Consider the following 20,556-nt stretch of genomic DNA (forward strand, 5'->3'; position numbering starts at 1 on the left):
CTCATTTAGGGTTATCTCTGTGCCCAGATAAAGGTTTCCTGTGAGGTCTTCGAGGTATGTGTGAAATCATTTCCAAAATACAATTAAACGTTCAGATAAGTTGGAACAGGAAATTGACCACAGTAATGAGTATTTTCAAATTTTGCCTGACCGCAAGAAGTCAGTTTTTGCTTTTTCCATCCTTATCCGCATTAAGAGATTAAATACTCCACTATATACTTTGCCGGCAGTGTATATAATTCGTTCTAGATCCATATCGAATACATTGATTGAGCCACTGAAAGGTAGTTTCTTAACATATCTTATAACACTTATGGAATTTCGCTTTGGTCTCATAGTAGTGAGTGATATCTTTATTTTAAAAAGCTCTGGTCAAGTTTTATGCAAGAAATCAATGACAGAGACCCTGCCAGCTCCCCTGCTTCCATCCCATTCCCTCCTGGGTGATCATAGCACTGAATTAGGTGGCTATGAATTTTCTCCCCTCCTCCCGCTGGTCAGGGGGTCCAAGACAATTTCAGCCAGCATCATACTGGTGCTTTTTACCAAATTGCCCTTCTTGTCAGTGCTCCAGCAGCGAAAACATGTGGGATTAAAAAAATACCCCATCATTGACCACTTTTACAGCCAGTATAGAAAATCATGTGGCAGACCAGGTCAGTGGACATACTCATAGCCTACATCTATCTGAGTTGAACACAAAGTTCCAAATATTATTTATTGTGGCTTGGGGTTATTCTTCAAATCTACTTTCTCACCAACAGAACTTGGAAAAGCCATCTGTATGCATTATAAATGTGTATTGATTCCTGTGACTCCTCTCAGAAATGAATCAATTCTCATCATCTACTTTGACTACCAAATCGCTACATCCATTTTGAGCTCTCTTAGTGAGAAATGAGACAGAAATGTGTCCTAGCCAGGTACAGCTTACTCAAATAGGCAAACCTGTAAATGACTGATCTGCTACTGGTGACTTCAGTGCTCAGCTATAATAATGGCAGATTGGCAATATGCCTAAAATCAACAACTCCCAATGTGCCATGTTTTAAGAGAGAGGTAATCATTATAATATTTTGATTCCAGGAAAGTCCCCTCTGCTTCCATTAATGAATGGCTGCTGTTCCCTAAAGCAGTGCCTGTAATAGTGTGTCATCAGTCCGACATCCCTGCCTATAAATGACAGAAGTGTCCAGCACAAACTACACATTTTTCTTGTTCAACAAGCACCAATCCCTTCATAGTTTTAGACTTTCTGTGTGGAGTATATATAAGTAAGGCAACATACTGGATTTTGGGAGACATGTTTAAATATTGCATTGTGGCCAAGTTTCCCAGTTCCATGCAACATGTTTAAGCGCTACATGCTGAGACGTGCAGGCCCATCCTTGCAATGGGGAGGGTCTTTAGCTGCCCCGCAGGAATACACTTTCACATTGACTCTTAAGCCCTCAAAAAGTGGGGGCTTGTGGAGCCCGGCCGGAGACAAATGTAGGAGTCAGCCGGGCCAGCCGGGACTCTAAAGATCTGGTCTGACCTAGCCAGATGGCCAGTTGGGCCCAACCAAATGATCAGATGGCCCAGGCAGGCCCACCCTGACCAGTTGCCTGATCGGACACAAAGTGGTTGTGTCTGCCTTAAGGCCACCGTCCAGTGTCCTGGGCCTAAACCACAAACTCTGCCTTCTTGTGACGGGGCTTAAGTCGCCATCCGCAACTAACACCCTGCCTCTCTTGCCTGCATCCCAAGGGCTATTTCCTACCACTCTGCCACCATCTGAGCCAACGCCATCTGGTCTGCTACACCGATCACAAAGGGAAAGAAGAGCACTCCACGGCCTGCCCGCACCCCTGTGGGTGCATCCACGGTGGCTGTGAGGTCCCTGTGTGCCCTGCGCAGCAGCAGGAAGGGTGGAGACCCTTTTTCGCAACCACAGCACCTTTTCTACAAACGCTTGGCTCAGAGAATGCCTTTCAATAGATCGCAGCAAGGTAGGTGCTCTGCTTCTTAAGATACCCTGACCCAGAATCAGGTAGTGTATGATTGATTTAGCACCACGTTCCCACGAACATGCGGTGTATCAAGAGCAAGAGGGGTTCCCCCTTCTGTCCACAATCGAGTCCTGCGGCGAGCGCTGTGCACTTCAGCTCAAATGCTGGCTTTAGTAGGCCAACCGAGGCTCCTCAGTGTTGCGCTATTATGGTTTACATGGGATTCTGATTTAGAAGGGTTCAGTCATAATCCCCTAGATTATAGCTTCACCCGACTGGCTCCTCAGCCAAGCGCATACACCAAATATCTAACTCTGCGGGTCATCTCGTACTGAGCCGGAATACTATTGCAACAGTACATCATTGTTAGGGTAAAATTAACCTGTCTCACGAACCGCGTTAGTGGGTGAACAATCCAACACTTGGTGAATTCTGCTTCATTATGATAGGAAGAGACGGCATCAAAGGATCAAAAAGCGGCATCACTATGAACGCTTGGCCGTCCCAAGCCAGTTACATCTGTGGTAACTTTTCTGACGACACCTGCTTGAAACCCCAAAAATCAGATGGATGGGGCGGCCCTGCTTTTGTGGTCTGTATTCATATTGAAAAACAAGATCAAGCAAGATTTTGCCCTTCTGCTCTGCGGGAGGCTTCTGTCCTCCCTGAGATCGCCTTATGACACCTGGATAATCATTTGACAGGTGTACCGCCTCAGCCAATCTCCTCACCTGCCACTGATCATGGAGCGGGTCGCGCCTGGCAGGTGACGGGCTATTGGATCCGGAAGTAAGAGCCACACAGGGCTTGCCCCCAACCCCCCCACCTCACTGGGTAAGTGAAAAAATAATGAGAATAGTGGCTTTTCACCGGCGGCCACACATGTTTGTAAACTGCGCATGTCCCTTCACAGTACCAGACTAGAGTCGAGTCCAACAGGGTCTTATTTGCCTGCAGATTATGCCAAGCCTGTTCCATTGGCTGTGGATTTGCTAGATAATAAGGTAGGGACAATGGGTATCTCGTTGATCCATTCATCCGCGTCACTACTTGAATGACGAGGCATTTGGCTACCTTAAGAGAGTCGCTGCGCTTCATTTAATTTATTCGCTTTGACATTCACAGCACTGTGCAGAATCACTCACTGCAGACCTTTGCGATGCTTTGTTTTAATTAAACAGTCGAATTCCCCTGGTCCGCAACAGTTCTAAGTCCAATGCTAGGCTTCGGTTGAGGCAGAACACCGGCCCTGAACCCCGAGAGGGGAATGAAGAAAGGTGGCCACCATAGCTGGGTTGATCCAAAGGAATGGCCCGGCTCGGGTCCAGATTCAGCGCTGCCCCCATGGGTTAGACACCTCGTCCAGCCGCAGCGTGTGCCCATCCCCGCTTTACACCCCAGCCTGACCGACCCATCCCTTAGAGCTAATCCTTATCCCAAAGTTACTGATCTGACTTGCCGACTTCCCTTACCTAAATTGTTCCAACATGCCAGTGGCTGTTCACTTTGAAGACCTACTGCGGATATAGATACGGTCTGGCGCAAGATTTATACCATCTCCACCAGATGTTCAAGGACCAACTAGAGCTCACTGAATGCCACTGGAATCACAACCCTTTCCCTTTTCGTGCTCATCTCTCAGGACAAATCCATTCCAGGGTGCCCTGCCCTTCAAAGACTTGCCTGGGGCTCCCGCCGGCTTCTCTGCGATCTTTTGCGTTACCGCACTGGACCCCTCAAGGGAGCCTGTCTCCGCCACTCTACATTCGGGATCTGAACCCATCTCCATTTTGATAGGCTGAGGGAAACAGAGGCCATCACCCGTCCCTACCAAACGGCTCTCGCCTGTCTCTTAGGACCGACTCACCCACGTTCAACTACTGTTCACATGGAAACCTTCCCAACTTTGGCATTCAAAGTTCTTTATGGAATATTTGCTACTACCACCAAGATCTGCACCTGCGCAGCTCAGCCCGGGGCACAGTGCAGCGGCCCTCCGCCTCATCATGGCTTATTCCCCGCTGCTCATGTGTCTGATGATCCAGCACCATCCATTTTCAGGCCTTGCTAATTCTGCAGGTAAATTGTGACAGTCCTTAGCGGATTCAGACTTCCATGGCCACCGTCCAGCTGTCCATATCAGCCAACACATTTTTCTGGGGTGTAATGAGTATCATAGGGGGCCTTAACCTGGTGTTCGGTTTATCCCGCAACACCAGTTCTGCTTACCAAAAAGTGGCCCAGTGGACACTCCTATTTGATTCCCAGCTCCACGCCAGCGAGCCAGGTTTTTTACCTTTTTCAAGTTTGAGAATAGGTTGATACCATTTCGGCCCCAAGACCTCTAATCATTCACTTTAACAGATAAAACTGGGGTTTCCAAAGACTTTGGTTTCCCTTAAAGCTGCTGGTTGGGTCATGGGAATAACGCTGCTGGATCACCAGTCTGCATCGTTTATGGTCGGGTGTCTGACGGTATCTCGCCATCTCTGAATCTCTGACATTTGTTCTTGATTAATTAAAACCTTCTTGGCAAATGCTTTCGCTTTAGTTCGTCTTGCGCCCGTCCAAGAATTTCACCTCTAGCGGCACAATATGAATGCCCCGGGCCATCCCTCTTAGTCATGACCCCAGTTCTGAAAACCAAAAAATAGAACCAGAGTCCTATTCCATTATTCCTAGCAGAAGTATTCAGGTTCCCGGCCTATTTTGAACACTCCAGTTTTTTCATAGTAAACTCCTCTGACCCCCAGGGCACTGCCCAGAGCATCAAGAGGGTGTGGAAAAGCTGGGACAAAGCAGTATCTCACCTCACAACAGACCGCCAACTCAATCCAAAGATGCAACTACCAGCTTTTTAACTGCAGTAACTTTAATATACACTATTGGAGCTGTAATTACTGTGTCTGATGGAACCAGACATGCCCTCCAGTGGATCCTTGTTAAAGGATTTAAAGTGTACTCATTCCAATTACAGGGCCCCGAAAGAGTCCTGTGTTAGGGAGAATTCTCTTATAAGACTAATTTCCCAAACCTAGTGAGTCCCCCAGCAGCTATGCTGGAATTTGTGGGGTTTGTTTTTTTCTCCTGCTAAGAGTGAGACTCTTTTCCTCCCACTCTTAGGCATGATTTGAGGTATGTCTCTGACTTTTTGTGTGCTTATGGGCTATGGGGTCTTTTGCTCCATAGGGTATCATCTGGTTTTATGTAGGTGTTACACAGCACCCTCAGTGCAGTAACACAGGGGTGTCATAGTGACCCCCAAACATAGACTCCATACCCTGGGACTGACTACTGTCTCCCAGGGCATGCAAAGTCACCATTGACTTTACTAGTCCAAAATTGTAAACAGAACCAGTACAAACCATCATATTGTGGAAGTACTGGAAGGGGTTCATTCGATTGCCCCTGGGTCTGTTTCCAAGGGGGCACTGTCCAGTCCCCCCTTGTCGAGTTTCTGGCTGGTGGCAGTGGTTACCACGCAAAATATTCCACCGTAATATTTCCTATGGGATTTTCCCATTGATTTTAAACGCACCACTTTTTGGTGCATTGTTAAAGATACCGCTGGTTTATTTATTTAATATTAAATCAACGGTTGGGTCTTTTTGCCAGAACTCTTTTCTAAAATGGCGTTTGTGTCCATCTATGTAACTCCAACCAAGGTCGGGCCCTTTGTTCCACTTTGTCGGGCTTCTCCACAGAAGCCCTCCAAATGGTGCCACTCTGTCTGGGTTCCACAGGATGTGTGGGGAGGGGAATTGGCACCATGGACTGCATTGCCTTAGCAACCCAAGTCGCACTCTATTCTGATTGGCCCAGTGGTGAGCCGCCCGGCTCACCACTTAGCATGTTTGAGTGACAGCTAGGCTGTTGAATGGGGGGTTTGCTGCATAAAAGCAGGGCTTTTGGGACTGGAACTTCAGAAGTCGCCACAGGACCTAAGAATCAGAAGAGGGAAGAAGCTGAGCCATCTGCAACGACGACACCACCGGTGGAGCCCTGCTGCAACAAACTCGCCACTTTCCCAACGACAAGAGAAGATCTTCTGCTGGACGAGTCTTCTTCCTTTGAGCTGGTGGGATCAACCAGTTCGCCCCTTTCACCTTCCAAAGAAGTCTCTTGGTCGAATCACCCATGCCAAGCACCCCGGCGGCCGGATAGCCAAGCTTCACCTTTTAACCGACGAACTCCGCGGCTGGTTTCATCCCTGGGCAATGCAACGACTCCAAGTTTCCTCCTCGACGAGATTCTCTCCTCCCCTGGTCGAAACAACTAACTGCAACCACTGCCAGGAACAACTGCCACTGCTGGAGCTTCCTCTCTTTAAGTTCTGCCTGGCCTCCCTTTCCACGGATTGCCCAAAGTGACCCTTAAATCCTTGGCTTTCCAACTGGGTTGGCCCCAGACCTTCTAACTTTACTTCTTGAATCACCCCAACCTCTTTTGAACATTCTGCAAAGACTTTTAGTGCATTTTAAACTGTGTGATCGTGGGCACATTTCGCTTTGCTCCATTTAAAGTGGGCCTGGCCTATGAACTTTGGCTCTACAGTGTATACTGCCTTTACTCCCTTGCTTTGAACTTCTAAAAGTGTTGGGAACTGTTTTATTTCTATGCCCTGCCTTTTTCTCTCCCTTTAACTGAACTATTGGAGTGCCATCTAGGTTACACGCTCACATTTGTTTTAACAAATAGTGGTGGTTTAACTCTGACATGTCTAATAGTTATCAAGGAAGGTGTTTATACTTTACCTGACTGTGTTTTAACTTGCTTTTGATTTAGAGTGCTAGTGTATTGCCTAAAGTGTGTTTTAAATAAATAATTATATACTTTTGATACAAAGCTCTGGTCAGTGTTTGTTTGCTCTACTGTGTTTTTAGCCCTATTGTGTATGAGAAGTCTGACTGCTCAGCCAGGGAGTAAAGGCAGCCACAGCTACCAGGTAAATCTGGGTGGTGCAGACTGCTACCAATTGGGTTTACTGCTTACTCCTGTAGTCTTAATCTTCTTGCAGTGGTCCACAAGGGAACTGCACAGGATTCTGCCTAACATCCTGTATTGTTATTTTTCGTCACTACCTCCCTCTCTGGAATCGAATCGGATTCCTTCCCTGTTACCAGTGGTCACCATGGTAGGCACAGAAAATACCATCGAGAGTTGATAGTCCAGACATCCAAATGTATCCTCGTCATCATGGGGGCATGCAATCAGCCCAAGGTTCTCTAGAGTCACCAGAACGGCCGGGCGAGCCAGGATTGACCTTAGTTTAGTTTATTTAATTGTAGAGCGCACCAAGCCCTGGGGCATCTGGATGCTTGACTTACAGGTCACATAGTTACATACATTTGTATTACTTTTTACAGGATATATACATACAGTTGGATTGTATATCACAGGTTTGCATATTTACATATATACATAATGGATGGTTCTAAACGGGCTGTATAAACGATAGTTGCAATGCAGTTGAAACAAAGTTCAACAGTGATGTCATGTGGAGGTGCTACTATCTTGAGCCTGGAGCCACAGTTTTACATTTTTTCTGAAGAGGTGGTAGGATGGTTCAGATCTTAGTGATGTGGGGAGAGAATTCCAGCTTTTTGTAGCCAATACTGGGAAGCTGATCCCTCCGGCTCCTTGTAGGTTGAACCTAGGGATTTTGAGGCAGTGTGTCTTGGCTGTTCTGGTTGGGCGGGCTGAAATATTAGGTGAGATGCTATTCCTTAGATACTTAGGAGCAAAGTTAGCGAGTCACTTGTGTGTCCGGGACAAGGTTTTTAGAGTGATTCTTTGCTTGATGGATAGTCAGTTCTGAATGCACCGGGTTTCGGAGATATGTTGTGACCTAGGGATGTTCATTGCAGATCTTATAGCGTTATTTTTGAATGACTTGTATTTTATTTAGGTTCTGTTGTGCGGTTCCTAGATATAGTGTGTTGCAATAGTCTAGTTTCGACAGGACTAGGGCTCTGGTTATTGAGATGCAGTTTGCCGTTGTGATGAACGGTCTGCAGGCAATAATTAGTTTGTATGTATAGGCCGATGAAGAGGCAATTGTATTTGTTTGTCTGTTTAAGGAGAGAGCAGAATCGATGTGAATGCCCAAGGTTTTTACATCTCTTGAGATTTTAATTGTGTTCCCATCAATGTTAAATGAGGTGATTTGATCATCTAATTTGTTAAGGTTTGCTGGGGAACCTAGAAGGAGCAACTATGTCTTATCATTGAGACGGAGTCTGTGCTTGGCCATCCAGGCTTGTATAATGAGGTAGAGGTCATTAAGTGTTTTACTATCCGTGGCATGGTCTCCTGTGATGGGGATGAGTATTTGGGTGTCATCTGCATAATTAGTGTATGTGATATCCAAATAGACAAGGTCATCAAACAGGGACTTCGTAAACACATTATAAAAAGTAGGGGAAATGCAGGATCCTTGGGGTACTCCGCACGTGACGGGTGAAGGCTCAGCAGTGGCTGAAGATACAAAGACCCTCATAGATCTGTTGTTTAAGAATGACTGGATCCACGCATTGTCTTTGTCAGAGAAGTGCGCAGCAGATTTTAGATGGTTACAGAGGATTTTATGGTTTACTAGCTCGAACGCTGCCGACAGATCTAGTAGGAGAAGGGCCAGTTTGCCTTTGTCCTTTAGGGCTTGAATTTGAGTCTTAAGGTTGATCAGAGCTGTTCCTTTGCAGCCTCCTTAATGATATGAGCAGGGCAGATGTCCCCCTGGCATTTGGACGGTTTTAGCTTAATGATGATGTTCTCTAGCTCTTTAATAGAGAGGGGGGAGAAGTTAAATTGGTTGTGGGTTTTGTGGCCTGTAGTAGGGAGAGCTGGTGTAACGATTGCATTGGTGATGTCATTTTTTGGATTCCATTTTGCTTTGAAGCATTGAGATTTTGTCTTGTAATGCATTCTGGATATTAGTGCACCAAGAGATGTCTTTGGTGCATGTGTCTGGAGTTGGGGCTGGTGAATCTAGTTCTTTAAGTATGTTGAAGAGTTTTAGTGCTAGATTTGGCTTTAGATATGCAGTCGTTATTTGGCCTGGACAATGGCTTCTTTGTAGTTAGAGGATGATAGTAGGAATGTGTCCTTGTTGGCTGTGATAGGGAGACTTTTCCAGAGGGCTTTGTTTCTTTTGAGTTTTCTTAGGGATCTGAGGTGCAGAGTGTACCATGAATTCGGGTGCATGCGAGGTTTGGATTTGCGCAGTTTGAGGAGCTAGGATATGAACGACATTGAGAAGAATGCGATTATAGAGGTCGACTATGTCAGTGGGGCCAGTGAGTGTTGATGATTGGCTGAAGTAAGGGGAGTTATTTCTCTGCATTCATATTTTGTTTGTTTCTGGTGCTCATAGGTGGGGCAGTGTCCTGTTGGTTAGGCTGATTATCTTCCTTTATGGTGATCTGACCATGCACATGGAGTATTGGAGAGGATATTTATATCACAGTTGAGGTCCGCTAGCCAATCTAAGGTTCTGCCTTTGTTGTGTGTTAGTTCCATTATGCAGTGTAGGAAGCCTAATTCTGTGATTGTGTAGCGAGGGAGTGAGCCTTATAGTCTTTGGGGTCTTGAAAGCCTAGGTTGAGGTCACCCATTAGGATAACTTGTGATTTGGTCCTGATAATGGTGGACAGGAGTGAGGAGATATCATTTTCGAATGTAGATGTGGGCCCCGGGGTTCTATAGATGAGGTGGATGGCGATTGTTCAGGATGGTGAGGTTGGTAGTTTGATGGATAGTAGTTCTACGGAGGGCATGGTATGGTTAGCCGTGACCCTTAAACCTAGTGATGTTTTGGAGATAAAGGGGATGCCACCGCCTTTGGTTAGGTTAGAGTTTTTGTTGTGGCGGATGATGGAGTATTTGTCAGAAATAGCAATGGAGAGTAGAGGTCCTGATGCAGCATGGAGTCAGGTCTCTGATAGCTAGGAAGTCTAGGTAGTGTGATGTTATATAGTCTGAGATGTCTATCGCGTGTGGTGTCAGGGATCTGGCATTAATGAGAGCACCTTTGATCATGGACGGGGTGGTGTCAGGATTGCATTTGGGATGTGGCAGAGCATTGAGTGCTGGTTTCTTTGCGGAAACACTTGCGTTGGTGGTGCGTTTTCCTTGGTCTGATAGATGCATGCATCCTTTAGGTTAGCGCTTGTCTGCGTGTATTTGCTCTAGAATTACCACAGTTATCCAAGTGACAGATGGAGCCATCAAAGGAACCTTAACTGATTTAATGAGCCATCTTTGAGACAAGCATATGCTACTGGCAGGATCAACCCAGTAGCCGCACCTGCTGGAAAGTGGCAAGAGGGGGAACCATGCGCCCGTCTCAGGCCAGCCATCACGTCTTTGGTGGTCTGCAGGACTCGAGCATCAGACCGTGCCTCAACACTTGGGGTGGGGGGGGATGGTCATCGGAGACAGAGTGGGGAGGTCTGTGCAAAAGTGTGACCCAACTGGAGATAAATGTCCAATTGACTCCCATACGGACTCCCAGGATGGCATGGCCATCTGGACCTTCCATTCATGCCTATGGCCAGCTACCAGATGGCCAGGCTCGCCGTGCGGCCATCTGGTAATGCCTTGCATTCTAGCGGGCCTGCTCTGGAAGGGTCCAAGGCTTCCCCTGGCAAAGGACCGGCAGGCCCCCAAGGAGGACAGTGACTTTTGCTGGGCATGGTGACGGTCAGCGCATGTGCGAGGCAGGCGCCTAAGGCAGGTTGGGCAGCACCCCCGGCCGCCCAGGAGCTTGTCCGGTTAACAATAGAGCTTTTCCCTCCATGGAGGGGGGTGGGAACCGCCCTGAGGTGCCCTGGGACTGCCGCTGGGCAGGATGACTATAAGTCCATGTGCGAGGCAGGCACCCAATGGAGGGTGAAGCATATCTGACCACCCAGGAGCTTTGCTGGGGAACGATAGAGCTTTTCCCTCCAGGGAGGGACTGGGATTCCCCTGGGGTGTCCAGGGATACTTCTGGGCATGGGGGCAGTCGACCCCAGTCTTGATACTTTGCGCGCGTTAGAGCTTTTCCCTCCAGAGAGGCCAGGGCACTCGCCAGGATGCGCTGGAACCACTGCTGGGCAGGGGGGAGGCCGATGCACATGGGCACCCAAGGGCGGGGGCAGCACTCTCCTACGCGCCCCAGCCATCTTGGAGCTAAGACGCGGCTCAGTGGAGCTTTTGCCTCCGGTGACGGACGGGGTCCACGCTGGGCCACATTGGGCCCTCTGCTGGAAAGGGCCATACATAGCTGCCAAGCTTCGCAGTTCCATGCAGAATTTTTGAGCCAGTCCTGTGGTTTTCTCGTATTGCATGCTTGGACTTGTAGGCCCATCCTTGCAATGGGAAAAATGAACTCCAAGTTCCAGCATGCAATTGAAGCAAAAACCAGGGCTGCCTCAAGGTGTCGCGCATGGAACTGCGAAATTTGCAGCGAGGATATTGTAGACTGTTGGATGATCAAGTCTTAAATGGCTTATACTAAAATATTTGCCAATGTCATTTTTTCTACTAAATTATTTGAGTTTCTTTAGTGTAAGAAGTAGTGCCAAAAGGGCATCAGGGTACTTTCCAATGATTAGTTAAACATGGTTGATTTGCAGACTAAAGGCCATCTAAGTTGAATTCTAGATTGCCTCGTGGTAGATGTAAATAACGCTTGTGCCCCTCTGGTTGTTTCCTAGTAGATCTGATTTTCTCCACTGTGTTCTCAAATGGTGGTTGCTGTATTTGTTATTTCAGCTTTGAGCTTAAAAACCAAGGGTGATGTATGTTCCCCTGATTCTCAACACGCTAAGGCAATTCTGCTATGTTCCTTAAAGTGGTGCAAGACCAGATTCGCTTCATTTAGGTGATGTCTTCAGTGGTCGAAGTGTGCTGGAGCGATTGGGAGCGGTGCTCCTCTACTTTTATTTTTTAAGTTTTACTGTTCCTATACTTCTATTTTAAAAAGAAACCGTTTCGGAAATGGTGCGGTTTTAAAATAAAAGTCTAGGAAGAAGTTAAAACTTGCACTTCAGTGCACTGTAATGAACATTCCCTTAAACAGGTGTATTTGTTTGGGGGTTTGGATTGCATGTGGGATGGAGTGTGGTGGTGGGGTTTGTGGAGAACGTGGGCAGACTAGAAGGGAGCATAGTTCCACTGCTGCTTTTCGTACACTTTGACCACTGGATGTCTTATTGCAACCCCTATTTTCAGCCTGGGCACCTCTAGGCCAATACATTTTATGCATTCAGTTGAGCAAACTCCCGAGTCTGCTACAGTGGGAACATTATTGTACCTTTGAGCAAGGACAGCAAACTGTGGTAAAAGACAGACAACTTTCTTCCAGTGGGCACCTCAAATTTGTTTTCTGCTGCAGATCGACGTTTATCTTGCAAAATATGATACAAAATAGTTAGCCCGATTCTTTTAACATGTTCATTAAGGGAATGAAACTAAATGGATGGCTTTGACAACTGGCTGAATTTTTCCTTGAGGACTTTGCTGATGAAAGGCTAATTCTACAACCACGTAAAAAACATAAACACATAGACAAAGTTGGTTAGATTTTATGCTACATTTGGCAGGTCTCTCATAAGTAAACTACTTTTAACCAAAGATAAGTAAAAGAAGTAGCCAGAATATATCCTAAGCAAACCCCATTACTTATCTTTTATAACAGTATTATTTTAAATGTATCAATTCCTGTATTGTAGTTACATAATTACATTAGAATTTAGCTGCCTTGCATTTTATCTGATTGGTTAAATGTAACCAGCTGTTTAGTTTTAATATTCATATGCTATAACCAGTGAATTATTACCTAGCTAAGACAGCAAAATTATGACAACCAATCCTCTTTAGATGTCTATCATCAATTAGTGACTTGTATAATTATGTGCGACTTGAAATAAGTTATCCCATAGCTTATGAATATGTTGACCCCCACTAGTGCCACATAAATGTGACCTGCTTAGAGTGCAGGATATGTTTGTTGCTTTATTGGTTGAGTAATTAATTCACTTCTCTATATTTCAAGTTCTAGGAATCCAGCCGTTGGCAGAAACATAACTTGATGTGCAGATCCATTTTGTATGCATTTTTCAGCAAATGCTAATAAACCTTTACTCAACATGTGTCAAAACACAAAGGAAATTGCTGTCAATCAAGATCGGCAACCAGTTATAAAAATCTAAATGTTCTCTATATTGTTGGTGTTTTAAGAATATAGCCACCCATATTAAAGATTTTTCATTCCTGGTAAAAAAGGAATGAAACATCACATTGCTGTATTTGACCCTTCTTTGAAAATGTTTTACAGATCGCATACATGGAAATGTGGCTTTGGAAACATTAAGGCAACAGCAGCAAGCCCGAATCCAGCAGTGGAATGAGCATAACGCCTTTCTCAGTCAGGGTAACTTAGCATTTCCACCCCATCACCATCCACACATGCAACATATTTCCCAGCAAGCAATGGGAATGCCTCAGCAGCAACCAAGGCCGAATTGGAGACCTGGTGGTAATTCCGAAGAAGAAACAGAAGGAGGATATTCAAGGTACAGTTTATTCTACAAAACAAAATAAACATGCAAGTAAACATGCATATCTTCATGCAAACACAGTACCGAGAAGGTTACTCTCGGTAAATACTTTCTCATGGAGGGCATCCTAATTCGGACGCATACATTACACCAATGGCACCTTATTCTTACTGCTCACATATCTGTAATCTGTCAAATTGTGTAAGCATTGGATTAGTGAATTACCACCCATGCTGTATCAGAACATGACATAGGTATTTATCATTCCAGGTAGGACAGATTTTGCCTTCTTAAAATAGCATTTAACCACCTGGAAAAGTATATAAGCAACTCCTGGCACATACATTCACCTACCAACACACCTACACATATACACACCTATGCACACACCTACCTACATGCGCACACCTACATATTTAGCGATATCCCGCAAGCAAGTAGGCATAGTAGACCCTATGGCAGTGATGTAATTGAGCTCCCCTTGTTTGGCAAACATTGTAAACTTTGAGCAGAAATTACATTTCTTCCTAGCTAAAATGGCACTAGGTGGGCTTTGCATTCTATGGGTCTCTTGCCTGGAGGGAGAGTTTTACTTTGTGAACCGGGAATGTCATCTTTTAATGGAAATCTTCCTCAACAGATTCCTAATCTATAATATCTGTCTCTCAGTGAAGCTGCTCTTCTGAAATGTTTCTGCCACAGGAGGCACAGCGTGGTTCCATGTGCGCCCCTCTCGATATATGATATGACATTTATAACGTGCCTATACACAAGTGTTCCAAGGCTCAATGCCATCATGCGCCCTGTGCCGGATCAGTCATTGGTGCCAGTGTATATTGAGGGGCCTCACCCGTTACCTCCGTTCTTTTTGTGCACACACACTGCTCGCTTGAGGGGCTCTGCTTCTTGGATGTTTTGCTTCCTGCTGAATCCCAAAAAGCCCTCGGGATTTAAACCTTGCATCAACTGCAGGCGCCGGATGGTGGTTTCTGACTCCTACAGAGTTGGTTTATGCTGTCTGGGGAAGGTCACGACACGAAGGCTTGAGGGTTGTCTCAGTCTGCGCACTGTAATGCATTTTGGGAGCATGCTATGAGGCGTTTTACCATTTTCCACAAGGAAAATGTCTTCAGACTAACTCGTTTGAGGTCAATGGGTGTTGTATAGAAGACTTGAACTCGAGGATAAGATGAAAAATTGCAAGAAATCCTGTTCTGCTGACGGTTCCACAAATCTGCCTTCATTGTCCAAGAAGAGAAGTCACAGCTCCAGGGACTCCTCTGAAGAAAAGACACCACATTTACCTTTGCCAAGTCACCCTTCACACCAGATGAATGGGAGGCTTTTTGGCTCAAGATGTTGGGCATCTTTGCCAAGGCCTGACTGCTTCGGTCTTGCCACCCAGAGTGCTATCGTGGTCCACTACACTCGGATGAACCACCAGTGACCCTGCTAAGGGTCAAGCCCATGCTCTTTTGGGCTTGGCTGCAGTCCTTTTGGGAAAAGATTAATCATTATGCCACACCCTTCAAACCCTTATGCCCTAGGGAAGTCAGGAATTTCCGGAGGCCTACGAGGGACATCGACCTAACGCCATAGACACAGGACGCCCTCTGCTGAAAAAATTTCCAAAGCAGCACAGCAGTGGCCATTACATGTCAAAGATGTCGAATACGTTGGAGGAACATCCAGGCGAAAGAACGTTACCAGTTGGTAAGTAACCTGTTCTTCTGATCTTTTCTTTTGATCAATACAAACAGTGGGCACAATTATCTTTTAGCCTTTGGGTTGTCCGAATTCCTTGTATACTCTCCTGCCAGGGCTTCTTGTATTCACACACTTGTTACACACGTTTAGCCCTTTTATCGAATTCCTTTTGGTCCATAGTATATTTCCTTGTTAGTGTTTTGCTCACACTTCCATCTTGGTAATTCACCACCTCAAGGCTATTGGCTAATTCCCATTGTCCGGTAAGTAGTAACTTCTTACTGTTTCTTACTCTTTTTACATAGGGGCACACTTCAAAGATTCACTTCTGTGGTAAATGTACTTTTATTTTCTCGCTTTCAGTGTTAACAAACAGCGTCCTTTCTTTATCTGTTTTGGGTTGTTCAACTTTTACCATGCACCAATACGCCCCGGTGTTCCCTTCGTCCAAGCATGGACTCACTGGCTCTTCGAGACATTTCCCGGTCTGTTCGTGGCCCACCGATGGCATCCTGCAGATGCTCTCTTCCTCGCGCTGCTCGGCATTCGGCTTCACTGCTTTCTGTGGTTCTGGTTGGCCTTCTCCTTGCGGATTTCTAGTAAGTGCCTTGCTGCTTCTTTCCACCAGCGAAGGTCCAGGAGTGCAGTTGCTGCTGACGTTCCTGCGTGGAATCCTCTTTGCACAGACTTCTTCTGGACAATATCTGAGCCGGTTTGCTCCAACGTCCTTTTCTTAGCTCCTCGGTGCCATTTCTTCTGACGATCCTGTTTTAAATGTTACGGGCACGAGTGCACGCTCCCAACAACTAGAGCGTTTCCTGTGCTTGCGGATTCTCCTGCTCCGTATTCTTCCATCCCTCGTCCTCGTGGCAGTGTTAGTGTTTCTGAGAACAGTAGTTCCTTTTAACTAACTTGCATGAAAACATTGGAGGAATGGTTTTAACATGTTCTGAGGACAAGCTAGCGTTTGAAAGTTGATCTGCAGATTGGATTGAGAGAAATTCAGCACTCTCCTTTGAGGGAGAATCACAATAGGACATTAGGGTTTTTCTGCAAGGGAAAAGGGTTATACCAGGTCGCATCTGTGGATACCACCACTCCCATGTGATCCACCCTTATATAGCTGCCACCAGGGTCAGGATCAGGTAGCGGCTGCCGTCCCCTGGCCACATGGGTGTAGGCTCTCCCTGGAAAACAGTGATGACTGAGTCATCACCGTCCTTTATATAACCCCCTCTTGGGACATTTCCTTTTCTTCACTTTTCCCCTTTCTTCGATGTATGCTTCTCGCTCCCCTTTTGGTGATTTCCTTTATCTAGTAGTTTCTAGTAATCCCTTCATCAGTTTGGCATTTGTTAATTCATAAACCCCTTTCTCCTCCCAGAGAAGGGCTAACCCCCTGACATGTCTGTCTCTAAACGGAGAAACTCCATTTAATTGGTCCTAGGGCTTCTTCTTTAAGGAGGGGGTCAGCAACCAAGCCAAATGTGTGAGTGCTCTGTTACACTAGTATCGTCTGCTCTCATGTATGCAGAAAATATATGGGACTTTGGGGTTAAGGGAGATGTTACAACCTTGTTCAACTTTGAGTCCTTGTCCTTTAAGGGGGAGTCATTCCCAGTAAGATCCTGCTTGCCTAAACTCCTAGGGAGGGTTTTACGTAGCAGGCTCACCTCCCTGGTCTCGCAGGGGTGGCGCTCTCTGTATTCGTCACACCAAGCTAAGTTTCTTTTAGCCTCTGGTCTGGAGTGTCAGGTGCTGCTGAACAACTGCCTGTGGGGGAGCGGAGATAGGGCTTTGAGGCCCCGGAGCAATGATGGCAGTGAGTCGTCATTCCAAATCTTACTGCCAGGCCTTAATACAGCTGACTGTGTAGCGCATATTATGGCATCAGCCATGTTTTTGAGAAGGTACTCCTGGATAAAGACCTCCTGTTTTACCCTGGATGTTCTGGCGAAATGTCTGGACATGCTGCTTTACAGCAATAAGTTGTTAAGGGCAAAGGCTGACCCTTCAGAAGTTTCAGTCCTCAAGGGCGTCCCTTCACCCCTATGCCCACAGGGGCAGGAGGCAAGCTCCCCCAGGCAATCGGCAAATGCAATGCCGCTCACCGAAGGGGAAAGGCTGAGTGACTCCTAGAGGAGTCTCACCTAAACTGTGCCCTCAGCAGCCTCAGGTCCAGAGCCCCTGTGTAGGAGACTAACCATATATACCATCTGCAGTGAAGAATGTCCGTGTTCAGCACAAAATGGTGTCTCACCACATCCGATTATTGGACCCTCGTTCACCAGGGTTATTGCCTCCCCTTTTCATCATGGTCTCAAGAACACCTTAACTTACTAGAGTTGAGGGCGATCAGGCTGGCTCTAGTAGTTCATTGCAGAAGTTCTAGAGAATATTTTCTCATGGTGGAAGACTATGCTGGCTGGCCGCTTTGTTTTCAGTGTGAACAGAGTGTATGAGGGGTTTTATGCCAGAGACATTTCTCAACAGGGTGCTGTGGTGGAAGCACTGATGGCAGATTGGACTTTTGACCTCTGTGTTCATGCCGATCCCCATCATCCTGCTGGTTCTCAGGAGACTCTGCCTGTTCGTTTCCTTGTTGTTTTTGATTGATCTAAACTGGCCATCGGCCCTCCTGGACGCCTTCTGCAAAGTTAGTCTGCTCTCCCACTCGGAATGGTGGGTGCTCCATCCATACAACAGCAGCGTGAATCGCCATGCCTGACTGCTGAGAGGCTGCATAATGAGCAGAATTTGTCGGATTACGTCCTGGATGGGCTCACCTGGGACGCCTGCCACCAATTCTATTTGCGCCTGCAGGTGGTGTACATTCTTGGCCCAGTGCTGGGTAATAAATATGGATCTTTTTACCTGTCTCAAATCCTTCGTTCTGGATTTTTTGCCTTCCTTAGCTCGGATGGGCTAGCAGATTGGCAGTGTGAAGGAATACTTTGCTGTGTTTGTGCAATTGTTGCGGGGATTGTACAATCAGTTCTCCCAATGCAAGTTGTTTGTTCCGTCGTGTGATTAAAATTTTGTGTTGAAAAATTCCATATGGGTACTCTGTTTGGGCCCATGTATTCTAGTTCTTTAAGGTTTCTCACCCTTCAGGTAATTGCCATAACTTCTGCTAGGCATGCGAGTGAGCTCAAGGTGTTAAATATCCCTATTTGTTTTTCCCCAATGAGAACATGATGTTGAGAGTGAGGCTGTCCTTCCTTCCAAAGGTAGTCTTGGATTTCCATCTCGCTCATAAAATCCATCTTTTTGTCTTTTTTTCCTCTTCCTCGTCTTTCCAAGACAGAGGAGGGATTCCATCAGTTGGATCCAGTGCAGGTCCTCAGATACTAAATATCTCCGACTTGTGGGTTATGCCGGTGCCCATTCTGGCCTGATGGTGACCAATCATACACTGTCAAGATGGATAATCCGCTGCATTTCTGAATGCTGCAATCTGGCTGATAAAGATGTGCCTGGATGGCTCAGTGCTTATTGCACCTGAGGGACTTGCTGCCATCTCTTCCCTGCAGAGGGGAGTCGCTGTTCTGGGTATTTGCCTGACAGCTACATGGGCCTCTTCGCACACATTCTCCAAACATGAATGCTTGGATTCCATATAAGAACAGGACACGTGTTTTCTTCAAATTTTATATATTTTATTATGCTTCAAATAATTTACATGTTGTACTTCAGACTCATTGATGCTTAATTTGCATTATTAGCTGCGGATACAGGAAGTACCAAATCTTAATTGACTGAAAACCGAGTTAGCGCACAGGGCCATTAATGAACAATAAAGATCAGTTAAGTTATGATATTGCCACAGCTGCTGGTAATTGTGATATGTCCACCCAGTCAAAGAGGTAGTATTACCTTGAGACAACAGGAGCATGCTTGTGCACTGAACACAGAGAGCGGAAATTAAATATAATCCCAGGGAAAACTTAAAGCCCTTTAAGCATGGATGGCATAGAAAAAAGGAGAACTAATTGTGCAATGAATTGACCCTTTATTTGTCCAATTCAAGAGGATACTGTGGTGCAGGAGAGCTGACCAGGTTACATTGGGCATTGATTTGAAGGGTAAGCACAAGATGTTGGGCCAAATGTGGGGAACAGTGAGAGAGAATATGTTCTTCTAAGGCTAATCCGAGATCAATGAGTGCATAAAGGATTGTAAGCAGCAAGAAGCACAGACCGAGCGGGTCAGTAGAGAGAAGGTAGGCAGCTTGTGGGGGTGGTGGTTCTGTATGCATGTCCCCACAGTTTATTTGGACTGCACATACATATGAGAAATTATGTTCTCATTCCAAGGAACCTTATTTACTGAAGTGCATGCCACTTTCTGCTCTGTGTGCTAATATAGTGTTATTGCCTGCTCTTGCAACCTGTACAGGCAATTGAAAACCCAGAAGTCCAAATTGACAGCCAAAGAGAAGCAAAGGCACTAAAGATGTCGGAGGGCCTTTACCACATGGGTAAAGGCCACATGTGCCACCCGGGCATAAGAAGCAAAATCACCCATTGCATTCAGAGCATACTCACCCTCAATATAGATTAAAAGATGGCTGGCACAGAAAATGCAAACGGGAGCTCGTTTTAAACAGAATGAGCTCTTTCATTTAGTGTGGAGGGATGAGGGTAACAGGTGTGTGTAAGGAAAGCAGCAGCAAGAAGCCTTGCAAGAAAACAAAGTAAATTATGCTGTGGGACATTAGGTAAATCAAGTAAGGTCAAGGGATGTGTGCAAAGGTTCTTGAAATGCAGGCCCATACCGCCAATTGATGACTTCAAGCAAAGCCATTTATTTCAGTCAGCTACACTTGACTTCCCCGCAGGGCCAATTTATGAGTTTCACCTGGATAGTAAGAGTCTAAGTTGTAGAAGGTTTGATGACTAGTGTTGTGTATCACAGACCGCTATGGGAAGTCTTAGATCTCTCTTTTTGATGGCATCCGTGGAGTTTTAGTGCGAGCCAGGGGGGTTTCAGTCAGTTTGGCTTGCCTTGAAGAACATTCCATAAATCTGGAGAAAAGGTCCAACTTCAGGACAAGCAGCACAACTAACCTGTACAAGTGCTTGTTTAAATTATTCTCCTAGTTCATTTATTCAGTGTAATCCTTCTTCCTGCCTGGCTTGAAAATTGCATCTTTACGTATTGGTGACCTCCTCTGCATATCTTCAAACTCGGCATCCTCGCAATCATAAGAACAACGCTCACAGTAGATGTTATGCATTATATATTGCATTGTCAATTCACTTTTAAACCTCCTGTTCTCTGTCCACAACATGTCTTGTTAATTCCTCCCAAAG

General features: G+C 45.9%; 1 protein-coding gene across 9 annotated transcripts in view; it reads left to right on the top strand.

Moving 5' to 3' along the window:
• The window catches only part of HELZ (helicase with zinc finger), a 2,743,493-nt gene that overhangs the window by 2,597,391 nt on the left and 125,546 nt on the right, over window positions 1-20,556 (top strand). For all 9 annotated transcript variants that reach the window (XM_069655034.1, XM_069655036.1, XM_069655035.1 and 6 more), the window contains one exon: window positions 13,312-13,549. In XM_069655034.1, the coding sequence (XP_069511135.1) occupies window positions 13,312-13,549 (238 nt within the window). The remainder of the gene's footprint in view (window positions 1-13,311; window positions 13,550-20,556) is intronic.

This window comes from Ambystoma mexicanum, chromosome 3q, assembly GCF_040938575.1.
Source record: "Ambystoma mexicanum isolate Mex_15411 chromosome 3q, UKY_AmexF1_1, whole genome shotgun sequence".
Classification (NCBI taxonomy): domain Eukaryota; kingdom Metazoa; phylum Chordata; class Amphibia; order Caudata; family Ambystomatidae; genus Ambystoma; species Ambystoma mexicanum.